Below are 12,908 nucleotides of genomic sequence, written 5' to 3'. Positions count from 1 at the left end.
GTGAGAAGAACAGTGGAGATGGCGGCGGCAAGGGGGAGGGAGCTGTAATGGTGCCGGTCTGCGTCTCTCGCTTCGCTTCGCTTCGCTTCGGGCGGCTGAGCCTGAGCGAGGAGCTCCCGTGAGGAAGGGGGACTGCCGCCCCGGAGCAAGTCGGACCGCACCGCGCCCGGGGAGGTGCCGTCTTCCACCCAGGTAACCCCCTGCTGGTCTCTGTCTCTCTTCTCCCAATCCGGTGTGTGTGTGTGTGTCTGGACGCGGCTCCTGAGGTGTAGGGCTCGGGTGGAGGTGCTGTGGGTGCTGCACAGCGGCTCTGCGAGGGGGTGTGGTGAGGGCTGTGCTGTCGCCAGCCTGCACTCGGCTGCAGCGGGTTGCCTGGCTGGCATGACAACGGTAACCGCCTAAGGTGAAAAAATAAATGTTTTTATTTGCTAGCTATTGTTTCCTTTAAGGAGGGAAGGCGCGGGCTTGCAGGCTGCGTTTGCTCCGAAGGAAAACAAGGGGTGAGCCCATCATTTTTCCTTCTTTCCGGAAAGAACCGCCGGAGCTGGTGCTGCCTGGTTGCCCCTCACCTCCCCTGCGGGCTGTGTGGGGTCTACTGTGTTCAGGTTTGTCCCACTCGTGGCAGAGCATAGGCATGGAGCTGTGAGTTTTGAACTAGGGTAATGTTATTGTCAAGCTGCCTACAAAAGGATTAGTCTCCTCTCCCCCTCCCCCCCTTCCTAAAATAACAGCAGGTAGGGAGCAGAAAAGCTGATTTGTGCCCTCTCTGACTCCGTTCTTTAGTTGTGTCACTAGGGCATCTTCAAGGCGATTACTTGGTGGAGGTTTGAGGTCTGTTTATGTCTTCATTTACTTTTCTAAAAATAAGTTCTCTTGCAGAAGACTTACATCAGAATCTTTTTTTCCTGATATGCCTTGGTAAGAGAGAAAACCTCAGTTCTGTGACTTTGAAAACTTATATTACTTTCTTAATGCTTGTTACAGAAGACTTTTAACAATTTTTAAAAAGCTGTTATATTTTGCTTGTTCTTCATATAACTAGCAGTGTCTATCACAACTAATTTGCAAACTAATGGCAAGAAGTTTCCTAAGGTTGTTTTATAAACTACATAACCATAAACCCAAGATACCTGAAAAAATCCCCACTTATTCATCTCACACTGGAGCAATGTGAAGCTAGGAGATGTAATATACTTAATGAAAGTTGTTGCTAATGAAGAAAAAGTTGTTTGTAGAAACATTTGTGTATATATTAGTATACACTTTAACAATGATTTGTTTCCTTTTCAGTGAAGAAGAATGTCGTTGTTTAAAGCTAGAGACTGGTGGTCCACCATACTTGGAGAAAAGGAAGAATTTGACCAAGGCTGTCTCTGTGTTGCTGATGTTGATAATAGTGGCAGTGGACAAGGTAAATTCAGAATGTCATGGTTGCTGGCTTTTAAGCTATACAGCTGCAAGTTTAATTGGCAAATGCATGCTGAAAGGTTGTTAGCCAGTCTGGTTGGCTAGGTATTTTAAAGTCTGCTATCTTTTATGTGTCCCTGTAGGCTTAAGACAAATTCAATGCTATTTGTCTTTGTATATTTGTAGGTTTCTAAACATCTAAATTCTCCCTTGTGTTCAATAGTAGTTTTTCTCATGCCTTATTCGTCAATGGTAGATATCTTTAAAATACAATATTTTGTTAGTCATGGGAGCAAAGACATGTTGTAAGTAGTTTAAAAAAACTTAAGGAAAAAAAGGAAGGTGAGAGCTAAGAATTTAGAAAAACAGACAACCTTTTCTGCCTGGAAAATAAGGATCCATTGAAATAAGTGACTCTGAATAAACTCTTCTTTTCTGTGTAGTCATTAATAATTTGGAATGATCTTTGCTGTCAGGGAGTGTTCTTGTATGTATGTTTTTTAAAAAATATTTGGGATCTTTCTCTGATACACTCATGCTCATCTTAGAGCTTTGTTTTTGCTCAGAGGTACTTGAGTTTGATTTCACCATTGCCATATACTTTAAAAATTATTTTTATTTTAGTTTGTCCCTTTTTTCAGGAGCATTTATACAAAGTTGAGCTGTTACTGGTTTGGTGTACAACCTTTTTCAGTAGAAATTCATAGAATCATGGAATCACTTGGGTTGGAAAAGACCTTTAAGATCAAGTCCAGCTACAAACCTAACACTGCCAAGTCCACTACTAAACCATGTCCCTAAGTGCCACATCTACATGACTTTTAAATACCTCCAGGACTGGTGACTCAACCGCTTCCTTGGGCAGCCTGTTCCAATGCTTGACAACCCTTTTAGTGAAGAAATTTTTCCTAATATCCAATCTAAACCTCCTCTAGTGCAACTTGAGGCTATTTCTTCTTGTCCTATTGCTTGTTACTTGGGATAAGACCGACACCCACCTTGCTACAACCTCCTTTCAAGTGGTTGTAGAGAGTGATAAGGTCTCCCCTCAGCCTCCTTTTCTTCAGGCTAAACAACCCCAGTTCCCTTGGCCACTCCTCGTAAGAATTGTGCTCTAGACCCTTCATTAGCTTCATTGCCCCTTTCTTGGAAGTGATGCAGCACCTCAGTGTCTCTTTTGTAGTGAGGGGCCCAAAACTGAACACTGTATTTGAGGTGCAGCCTCACCAGGGCCGAGTACAGGGGGATGATCACTGCCCTAGTCCTGCTGGCCACACTGTTTCTGATACAAGCCAGGATGCTATTGGCCTTCTTGGCCATCTGGGGGCATTGCTGGCTCATATTCAGCTGGCTGTTGACCAACACCCTCAGGTCCTTTTCCACTGGGCAGCTTTCCAGCCATTCTTCCCCAAGCCTGTGGTGTTGCATGGGGTTGTTGTGACCCAAGTGTGGGACCCAGCACTCAGCCTTGTTGAACCTCATACAGTTGGCCTCAGCCCATTGATCCAGCCTGTCCAGATCCCTCTGTAGAGCCTTCCTTCCCTCAAGCAGATCAACACTCTCACCCAACTTGGTGTTGTCTGCAAACTTACTGAGGGTGCACTCGATCCCCTTGTCCAGATGACTGATAAAGATATTAAACAGAACTGGCCCCAATACTGAGCCCTGAGGAACACCACTTGTGACTTGCTGCCAGCTGGATTTAACTGCATTCACCACTGCTCTTTGGGCCTGGCTGTGCAGCCAGTTTTTAACTAAGCAAAGAGTGTGCCCATCCAAGCCATGAGCAGCCAGTTTCTCTAGGAGAATGCTGTGGGAAATGGTGTCAAAGGCTTTACTGAAGTCCAGATAAACAACATCCACAGCCTTTCCCTCATCCACTAAGCAGGTCACCTTGTCATAGAAGGAGATCAGGTTAGTCAAGCAGGACCTGCCTTTCATAAAGCCGTGGTGACTGAGCCTGATCACCTGGTTGTTGTGTACGTGCCATGTGATGGCATGCAAGATGATCTGCTCCATAACCTTCCATAACCAAGGTCAGACTGACAGGCCTGTAGTTGCCCAGATCTTCCTTCTGGCCCTTCTTGTAGATGGGTGTCACATCTGCTAACCTCCAGTCAATTGGGACCTCCCCAGTTAGCCAGGACTGCTGATAAATGATGGAAAGTTGCTTGGTGAGCACTTCTGCCAGCTCCCTCAGTACCCTTGGGTGGATCCTATCTGGCCCCATAGACTTGTGTGTGTCTAAGTGGTGTAGCGGGTTGCTAATGATTTCCCCTCAGATTATGGGGGCTTCATTCTGCTCCTCGTTTCTGTCTTCCAGCTCAGGGAGCTGGGTACCCTGAGAACAACTGGTCTTTAACTACTAAAGACTGAGGCAAAGATGGCATTAAGTACCTTAGCCTTTTCCGCATCCTTTGTCACTATGTTTCCTCCCATGTCCAATAAAGGATGGAGATTCTCCTTAGCCCTCCTTTTGTTGCTGATGTATTTATGGAAACGTTTTTCATTGTCTTTTATGGCAGTAGCCAGATTAAGTTCTAGTTGGGCTTTGGCCCTTCTAAATTTCTCCCTGCATAACCTCATGACATCCTTGTAGTCCTCCTGAGTTTCCTGCCCCTTCTTCCAAAGGTCATAAACTCTCTTTTCTTTTTTCCTGAGTCCCAGCCAAAGCTCTCTGTTCAGCCAGGCTGGTCATCTTCCCTGCTGGCTCGTCTTTTGGCACATGGGGACGGCCTGCACCTGTGCCTTTAAGATTTCCTTCTTGAAGAATGTCCAGCCTTCTTGGACTCCTTTGCCTTTCAGGACTGCCTCCCGAGGGACTCTGTCAACCAGGCCCCTAAACAGGACAAATTCTGCCCTTTAGAAGTCCAGGGTAGCAGTTCTGCTAACTCTGCTCTTCTCCAAGAATCGAAAACACTATCATTTCATGATTGCTATGCCCAAGACAGCCTCCAACCATCACATCACCCGTAAGTCCTTCCCTGTTCACAAACAACAGGTCCAGTGGTGCGCCTTGCCTGGTTGGCTCCCTCACCAGCTGTGTGAGGAAGTTATCTTCCACACACTCCCAGCAGACATCTGGTAAGCTGAAGCCCCCCATGAGAACAAGGGCTAGCAATCGTGAGACTTCTCCCAGCTACTTATAGAATATCTCATCTATCTCTTCATCCGGGTTGGGTGGTCTATGACAGACTTCCACCCTGATATCTGCCTTGTTGGCCTTTCCCCTGATTCTTGCCCATAAACACTTGACCCTTTCATCACCATCATCAAGCTCTAGATAATCAAAACACTCCCTAACATACAGGGCTACCCCACCACCTCTCCTTCCTTGCCTATCCCTTCTGAAGAGTTTATAGCCATCCATTGCAGCACTCCAGTTGTGTGAGTCATCTCACCATGTTTCCGTGATGGCAGCTGTATTACAGTTTTCCTGCTGCACAATAGCTTCCAGGTCCTCCTGTTTGTTGCTCATGTTGCATGCATGCATTGGCCACCTTTTTTGGGGGAGAAGTCCTAGTTCCTATGTGACTGTTCTCAGGTGCTTCCATGGTTTCTAACATGTTTTAACCCTTGCGTCTTTGCCGCCACATGGATCTCTATCCCCTACCTCCACTGAGACAGCAGACCAAAGGACCTTGCTAGCACACTGTCCCCTCAAACATTGGAGACGTGTCCCCAGGCTTATCTCTAGCGAGCCTAGTTTTATCTCTTCCCCCCTTCACATCTACTTTAAAGCTCTTTCAGTGAGCCCTGCTAACTCCTGTGCAAAGATCCTTTTCCCCCTTTGGGACAAGTGTAGCCCATCTGTTGCCTGCAGACTTGGTGTTGTGTAGACTGACCTGTGATCAGAAACCCCGAAACTCTGCCAGAGTTCTGAATAGTCTTTTCCTAGTGGAAAAAAATGCAACTGATATAAAAGCATGACTTAAACAGTTTCGTGGGAGTGGTAGTCTGCTGTTTTATTTACTTTCTCAACATTATATTTTCTCTTTGTTTTTAGACTAGGCTCTTTTTCTTCCGGAGTTCAGGACCAAAAGTGAATCAGCTAGTTGCAATTGCCTAACCACAGGTCAAAATGTCCTCATTTAAGTATTTTTAAGGAATTAATAACTAAAATGGATTTAGTTTACTGCTGATGGAATACTTGTTACTCAACTGAGGATAAGATGAGAGTGGGGACGGCAGTCAGTATTCACTGAATGACGGACTTGGGTGTGGAAGTTTTTTTGTGACTGAAGAAGAGAGGAAGCAAGCAGCTGTTCTGAGCTTTTGATGTGGGGTCCTGTGGAACTATGCCAAGCCTTTAGAGCCTTGTGGACTTTGTTTAGGAATACTTGTACATTGTCCTGACTTGTGGACAAGTTTTATTGGTTTTGATTTTGATCTGCATTGATACGAGGACCTACATCTAGAGGAAATAAGTACTGGCAACCAACTCTAGTTGTCGGTAGTTATCATGGGAGGCACCTTGTTGGGATTTTTTCATTAATAATTTTTTGTTATTCACTAACAACCAAATAACTACTTGCTTAAAATACTGATTCCAAAATAAGTCTGATGTAACTATTGCATTCCCCTTTGAGGTAATGGATCTGTCTCAAGAGTAGGTGACCTCAAGGCCTAGCTTTGTTGACCTAATGTAGCAATTACCTGGCTTCAGCTTGCATTTGGATAAATGTCATCAGTCCCAATGTTAAAATTTCACACTTCTGTTGGTGTGATATGTGTATGCACAAATTCCAGATGTAGAAGCTGAAAGTTTGAACTACTCGTCAAAACCAGAACGGGACTTTTTAAGAAGTGTGAACATAGTCTAAAATGATGGAATAGTAACAATGGTCAGTGCCACCACCTTGATAATTGCCATATTGAACCCTTTACTGACAGGTTTTCATGGATTTACAAAAAAGCTAATTGCTACTCTTAACCTAGAAGACACAGCATAATCAACATTAACTGAATGATGTAAATATTCTCTCTTTTTAGAGTATTCTTTGAAGCACTTCTGCAGCAAATTTAATTCCACATGAGCTGTAGTATTCTGTAGTCTCCTTTAGTGGGCGATTTTTTTTTTTATTTTTTTTTTTAGATAAAATTATTGTGGCCAGTTATATGGGATATCTCCGAATCTTTAATCCACAACCTGTGAAACCTGGAGATGGAGTACAACCTGAAGACTTGCTCTTGGAAGTGCAGTTACGAGAACCAATATTGCAGGTGGAAGTGGGAAAATTTGTTTCGTAAGTCAACGACAGTCTGTGTTGCTGTTTATTTAAGGCTTATATGTGATTTTCTTTCTTTGTTTTGGGGGGTGGGTTTTCAATTTCCAGATGGACAACTATTAAGCACATCTATGAATGCTGTAGTATGCATTGATCTGCTTCTTGAAACTTCTTGATATGAGAGAGTTTTTACTTAATGTGTATGTGGAGGAAAATCTTCCAGATACTTGTACAATTTATTTAAAGTATGTAGAACAGGAAAAACCTCGTATTGAAAGTTAGTACAGGTTTTTCTCTCATTTTTAAAATAAAGTTCATGCTGCAGTATTAGAAGTTAATTTCAAAATTAAAATGAATCCTTTAAGAACTAATATCTAAAATTAAGTTCTCCTAAGTAGATTCTCTTACAGCCAATTAAATATATGCTCTTAGAGAATTCATTAACCATGTACTAACCATGGGAAAGATGTGTGCTCTGAGATCAAAGGCTCCACACCTGAAAGTAATTTCAACATGTTACTTGAATTTTATCCTGTATGCATTGTACTTGGAATTTATCTGAAAACAGTGCTTTTTTTAACCTTCTTTACAGTGGTACTGAAGGACTTCATCTGGCTGTGTTGCATTGCCGAAAACTCTGTGTATATGCTGTTTCAGGTTAGTTTACAGATACAAGCTTTCCAGTGATTTTAAGTGTATTTTAAAGTTTGGATTAGGTTAGTACTAAACTTGGTAATGCTAAACTTGGTATATACAGTGTTTGCTCATCATCCCTGAAGAGCTGTAGTCATGTTCTCTAACTCAAACTCATGTATGAAAAGGAAATATTAGTAATTAGGCCTGGATTTTTCCTGATGATTAACAGAGATTTGCTGATCTGCTCGGGGCTTGAGATGCTGTCATGTGTGTGATGGTCTGTGATTGGTAGTGCTTGTGAACAACTCGTTCTCATTGCAGTTTTAGGAGTGGATGGTACTGTTCAGGGTGCTAATGAACAAATGGTTGTTTAATGACAACTTACTTGGCTCTTTAAAAATGAAACAATTACAATTATTTCTGAACTCAAAAATCCAGATAGTTTCTTAGAAAGCCAGAACATGGGTAACATAGCCCAAGAGAAGACAGAAGGTTAATACAAGTAAAAAGGTGAAACTACTATGTTTCTTCTTAAATCCTCTTTCTTCAACTGCCTTTGTCTGGAAATTCCAAATGCTGTGTTCTCTGTATATGTAAAGAGGCAAGTCACAAAATATGTATTCTGTGCATTGAATTCTAATATATGCATAAAGCAAAGCACAGATTTAAGAGATCTATTGATTGTACACCCATCTTCAAAATTCAGTAGACAACTATACATTGTTCATTTTCTCTGTGTAGGGACAGCTGTGGCTCCTTTCATTATAAGAGCATGGTTTTCTTGTAGGAGCAGCTTGCTTCCTATTCACAGCCTAGGCAGATAGGTAACAAATACGTGCTCACTTTCCAGATTCTCTTTGTCTTCTAGTTATCTTATCTGGAGACACATGTAAAACTGGTCTTTGTTGAGGGATGGTACTTTGAGATGTACTGCAGTTTTCATACTTTCCCTTCTCTGTAATAGTGCTATGTCTTAGGATTGTAGTCTACCAGTACAATTTCTATTAAAAAAATTTATTTTAAAATTTGTGTTAATGGCATACAATACGTCAGTCTAGAATTCCTGTCTAGTTATAGTTTGCTGTTTGGTCTACATGGCTTAAGCATTTAAGTAAGTACAAAAATAAAGTTTTACAATTCTTTAATAGACTTTTCATACTAATTTGTAAGCATTCATGTTGTAATGGTAATTTCTGTCATCTGAACAGGTACTTTTGAACAAGCTCCTTTGAGAAATAATGATTATTATTTCTTTATGCTTCCATGGCAAATTACACTTTCATGAAGTGGGATCTTAACTTTCTTTATAAATTTTGCCATATCTGTTACTCATAATAAAATAACTATGTTGCTTCTCCTCAACAAATGAAAGCATCCTTCAGGGCTGACTAAAGTATGGCCTGGATATTGTATTACAGTCAGTATACACAGACTGACTACTTTCTAACTTGTTTTTCGTCTGGTGTTGCTACTTAGCTAGTTACTTATCTAGCCAGGATTTTTTTCTTCATGTCTGTTCCACTCCCTGCCCTGATGTGGGCCTGCTTTAGGGGTAATTTCTTAAAAGCTATATTGGGTTTTAGTTGGAGAAATTGCCTAAAAGGTTAGCATAAGCTACAAATCTTTCGCAGCATGTTGTTTAAGATAGTGTCAGAATAATCTTTGTATACTTAAAGCTGTGGTAGGATTTAGCTTAGATAACATTCACTCGAGACACCTTTTTCCCTGCTGATGTGACTGTTCTCAAAGGTTTTTTTTTTTGCTTGCTAGTATTAGTCCTTAAGGGTTACTCTGCATGATGAAGAACTTCGTTTTCTTCATGGGGTGCAGGAAAGACTTGGTTATCAAAAGGGGAGCTTTAACTTCAGTTTCTTTAGAAAGATTTTTTTAATAACTGCTAGTTCCCTGAAAGAGTCAGGAAATTAAAGTTCATGCAGACTTTTTCAGAGAATGTGATGTGTATCATAAAATTATTTTTGTTGCCATATGTTTGTTTCTTATCTTTGCATTGTTGATAACTGCACTGAATTTCAGACAGAGCAAAGGCAAGTGATAAATGTGCCCTAAGCATAGCTTTGTCAAATTATAGCTAATGACAAGCTACAGCTTGATTTGAGGCAAAGACTATTACAGCTGAGACTGGCTGTTGTATATGGTATATTCACTGAATAACTACAGAATTGTAAGAATTCCCCTTTGAGCAGGCTTTTTTCTGATCTTAGAGTTGTGCCTAACATGAAGAAAAATACATTTAAGTAACAAAATCTCAGCCTCCCATTAAGTCTTTATACCATATTTAATATAATGAGACCTTATTTCTGGTTCTGGCCTTTAGGAATTTTGTAGCTTGGTGATTTTTTTAAAGAAAGCAGCAGTGTGAGCCTTCATACCTCACAGTCACTAGGAGTAAGTTATAGTTTTTTCAGGTTGTTTGAACTGGTACTCCTTTACTTCTTCCACATTGCGTGGATCAAAGATGTAAATATAAACCCTTTGTTTTTTGTAGGAACTCTGGGAAATGTGGAACATGGGAACCAGTATCAGATTAAACTGATGTATGAGCACAATCTTCAGCGAACAGCTTGTAATATGACTTATGGTCCATTTGGTGGTGTAAAAGGTAAACTCCTTGTTGCATATTCTTTATTATTAGTTGTTTAACTGTGAACAAGTGAGGTTTAACTTGGATTTTGAAAGGCAACATGATGCTGCTGCCTAGAGGAAACCATCTTTCTATAAATGATAGTATCTTTTATCTGATGCATATAGAAAATAACTGAAGTTAAAATGAGGCAAAAAATATTAAATGCAGAATAGTTATTTCTTCACATCTTGAACTGGATATGAATTTACAAGGATAATATTGATTTAAAAAACATTACAGAAACCCTGGCTTTTCCCTTGTAAAATACTTTAACATGTAAAATAATTGTTTTCTATGTTTTAATTCTGTTTTGCTTTTCTGCAACTTGCTTATCCTGGACAAAGAAAATAGTTAACATCTTCATTCTCTGAACCTAAAATATGAAGTGTCTTTGAAGATATGTAATGGAGACTTTTTAAAAAAAAAATCAACTTTGATTGGAAAAACATAACAGTGGAAAATAGTATTTATGGTGTGTTTGTAGTTTTGAATAAGTTTAATAGTTATCAGTCTTTTTTGAACTTGTGACACAATTATGCATGTTTTTGTGTTCTAATCTGGAAGTATTTAGGTTTGCTCTACATGACAGCTCTTTCTCTTCAGAAGTAAAGTTTGCCCAACGATTTTGGGGGCTAGTAGTCATCTACTCAAGTAGTATCCCTAAACTGTTGGCAGAGTGATATCACTTTACCAAGGCAGAAAGTCTTCTGAGTCAATATGGCAAATATATGCAGACAATCCCTCAGTTCTGTGTCTATAATATTCTCCAATGCCTTACCCTAAACGCAAGCTTGTCCCTGGGCTTAAATTCAGCTAATCAAAATTCATACTGATTGAAGAGATTTTCACCTACTAATTTTGCACAACCACCTTGGGAAAGACAGTCAGCTCATGTGGGTGAGAAGGTATCTATGCTATGAGTATCTTAACGAGTGAATGTACAGGGCATGGGCATATTCCTCTTAACAGCAGAAAGACAATACAGTGTTTCCTAAATCTGAGAAGAGGGAGTAGTGTGCTTCTTGACATACTGTAGTGGAATTGCAGTAACAGATGTAGTGAGGCAACAGTAAACTAAGAGATTTGAGTGTCCGGAGTGGTTCAGGAAGAATAAAACAAATACCCGTGTACCACCATGCAGTTCTGCAGAATAAACTCTCTGGATTTTTGACATGCATGTTTGTTTACTATGGAGATCTGAGAAGTCTGACCACCAGCTCAATCTTGATGCCAGACCCGTGTCTTATATACCTTATCATGAGCTGTGGCATATGCAAGTGATGTAATGAAGAAAATGTCTTTGCAAGCTAGGGAGACAGAAGGTAATGTTTACCTCAGAACCTACTCAGCCAGCCAAATACTTCCCAACACATAGGATGGTTAAAATGAGGGCCAATCCTGAAAAAGCAGCAAGAACAGCAGAGGGAACTTTGGTAAGTTCTGCAGGCTTTTCTTGTTTTCTAGTAGCACTTCTGTCCCAGCATGTCAAGCTCCTTTCCTTTTCCTTTCATCTTCCCCATGTTCCAGTTTGCATTAGTGTCTTTATTGGAAGACACTGTGGAAAAAGAATGACCTCAAGTCTTGAGGTGGCAAAAATGTTAATAAACAAGGAAGGCAGAGATTTGTGTTATGTAATAAATAATACATGTTCATATAATAAGATGAAGAAGCTTTCTATTTAAGACCTCATTATAGTGAATGTTCAGGTACCTGATAGCAGGCTGCTAAAGCGTGTATTGAAGCATCAGAGAAATAGGCAAAATGGACACTGGAGAAAGATTGGGGAAATGAAAGAATGTTCTTTTTTGTAGATTTCCTGGACTGAATGTCCTTTTTATGTGGCTTTCCTGGACTGTCTGATTAGATTTCTTGTCAAGGATATGCTTTTAATCTTGCCCGTAGCCTTTTGCAGTGAATCTATTTCAGATTTTTTAAGTATCATTTTTAATACTCTGTTCTCTCCTTGAGGCTTATGAATGACAGTATTGTGGTTTTATTTCCATCTTGCAAGACCAGCCAGAGTGAACCCGAAAGGAGGCCTATCAAGCATTGTTAATATTACTAAACAGATGCCTGTCCTGGTCTGGCCTGCCATACTATCTGCGTGTGTCTTTGGCAGATATTCTGTGCTGCAATTGAGAACCAACCAGTCTGTAAATAAATAATTTATTTTTTTTTTTTACTGTCTGCCTTCCGTAGGCTTCTCTGGAATTCTTGCAGTCTCTCTTGCCTTCAGTAGAGTGGTGGTGGTCACAGTGCTGTAAGCGTGCAGCGCTGAACTTGCTTTGCTAACAGTCTGACCTCTACACCACACTCTAGAAGCGGACTAACAAAACATGGGGAGTGGTTTTGTATTTACTGCCTTCTGCTACTGCTGTGACTAATATGTGTCTTACTGCTATACTGAAGTATCCTTGAAACAATGTGAAGGTGAAAGAGGCACTTTAGAGGTCATGTTTACAGAGCTACTGAAGCAGACACAGGAGAATGTCAGTTGAACAGGAGGAAAGCATGCGTATGTGGAAAGCATGCTGTGGGCGTGTTGGGGAGGAATGTGAATGTCAGTCCCCCCAGGAATGTAATCTTTCATCTGAGGAAGCGAAGAATGCTGTAGGAGTTGACACAGAGCACTTCATCTATGAAGTTGCTCAGTCTTGTTCAGATTTCTCTTACTGAAGATTATGCTTTTTTCTTTTTATGGAGGTCTTAGTCCTGTACCTTCAGTGGTAAAGAAACTTACTCTACCCAGCCATACCAGTTAACATTGGCAAAAGAAAAATAGGATTGAGTTTGTGTACACTAGTTTGTACTGGTTTCCTCTAATGCATTCTTGAGGGTTTTCTGTCCTTTCTTGGGACGAACAGTTACTTGGGTTATAGTTAACTTTCTGTTTCTTTTTTGTTGGACTGCTTCCAAACAGTTGCCTGTCAATTTCTTCGGTACTGCCAAAAATGATCAGTTCACTACTGCTTGCTCTTTCCTCGGATAAAATA

General features: G+C 40.7%; 1 protein-coding gene across 1 annotated transcript in view; it reads left to right on the top strand.

Annotated features, from left to right (window-relative positions):
- Positions 1-81: 81 nt before the first annotated feature.
- BBS9 (Bardet-Biedl syndrome 9) overlaps positions 82-12,908 on the top strand; it is a 162,814-nt gene continuing 149,987 nt past the window's right edge. The window contains exons 1-5 of the mRNA XM_010568001.1: positions 82-192; positions 1,291-1,411; positions 6,503-6,653; positions 7,228-7,292; positions 9,778-9,891. Coding sequence (XP_010566303.1) covers positions 1,300-1,411; positions 6,503-6,653; positions 7,228-7,292; positions 9,778-9,891 — 442 coding nt within the window. The 5' untranslated portion in view covers positions 82-192; positions 1,291-1,299. The remainder of the gene's footprint in view (positions 193-1,290; positions 1,412-6,502; positions 6,654-7,227; positions 7,293-9,777; positions 9,892-12,908) is intronic.

Source organism: Haliaeetus leucocephalus, unplaced genomic scaffold (genome assembly GCF_000737465.1).
Source record: "Haliaeetus leucocephalus isolate CR32 unplaced genomic scaffold, Haliaeetus_leucocephalus-4.0 Scaffold234, whole genome shotgun sequence".
Taxonomy (NCBI): Eukaryota; Metazoa; Chordata; class Aves; order Accipitriformes; family Accipitridae; genus Haliaeetus; species Haliaeetus leucocephalus.
This window is presented reverse-complemented; position numbering and strand designations above follow the sequence as displayed.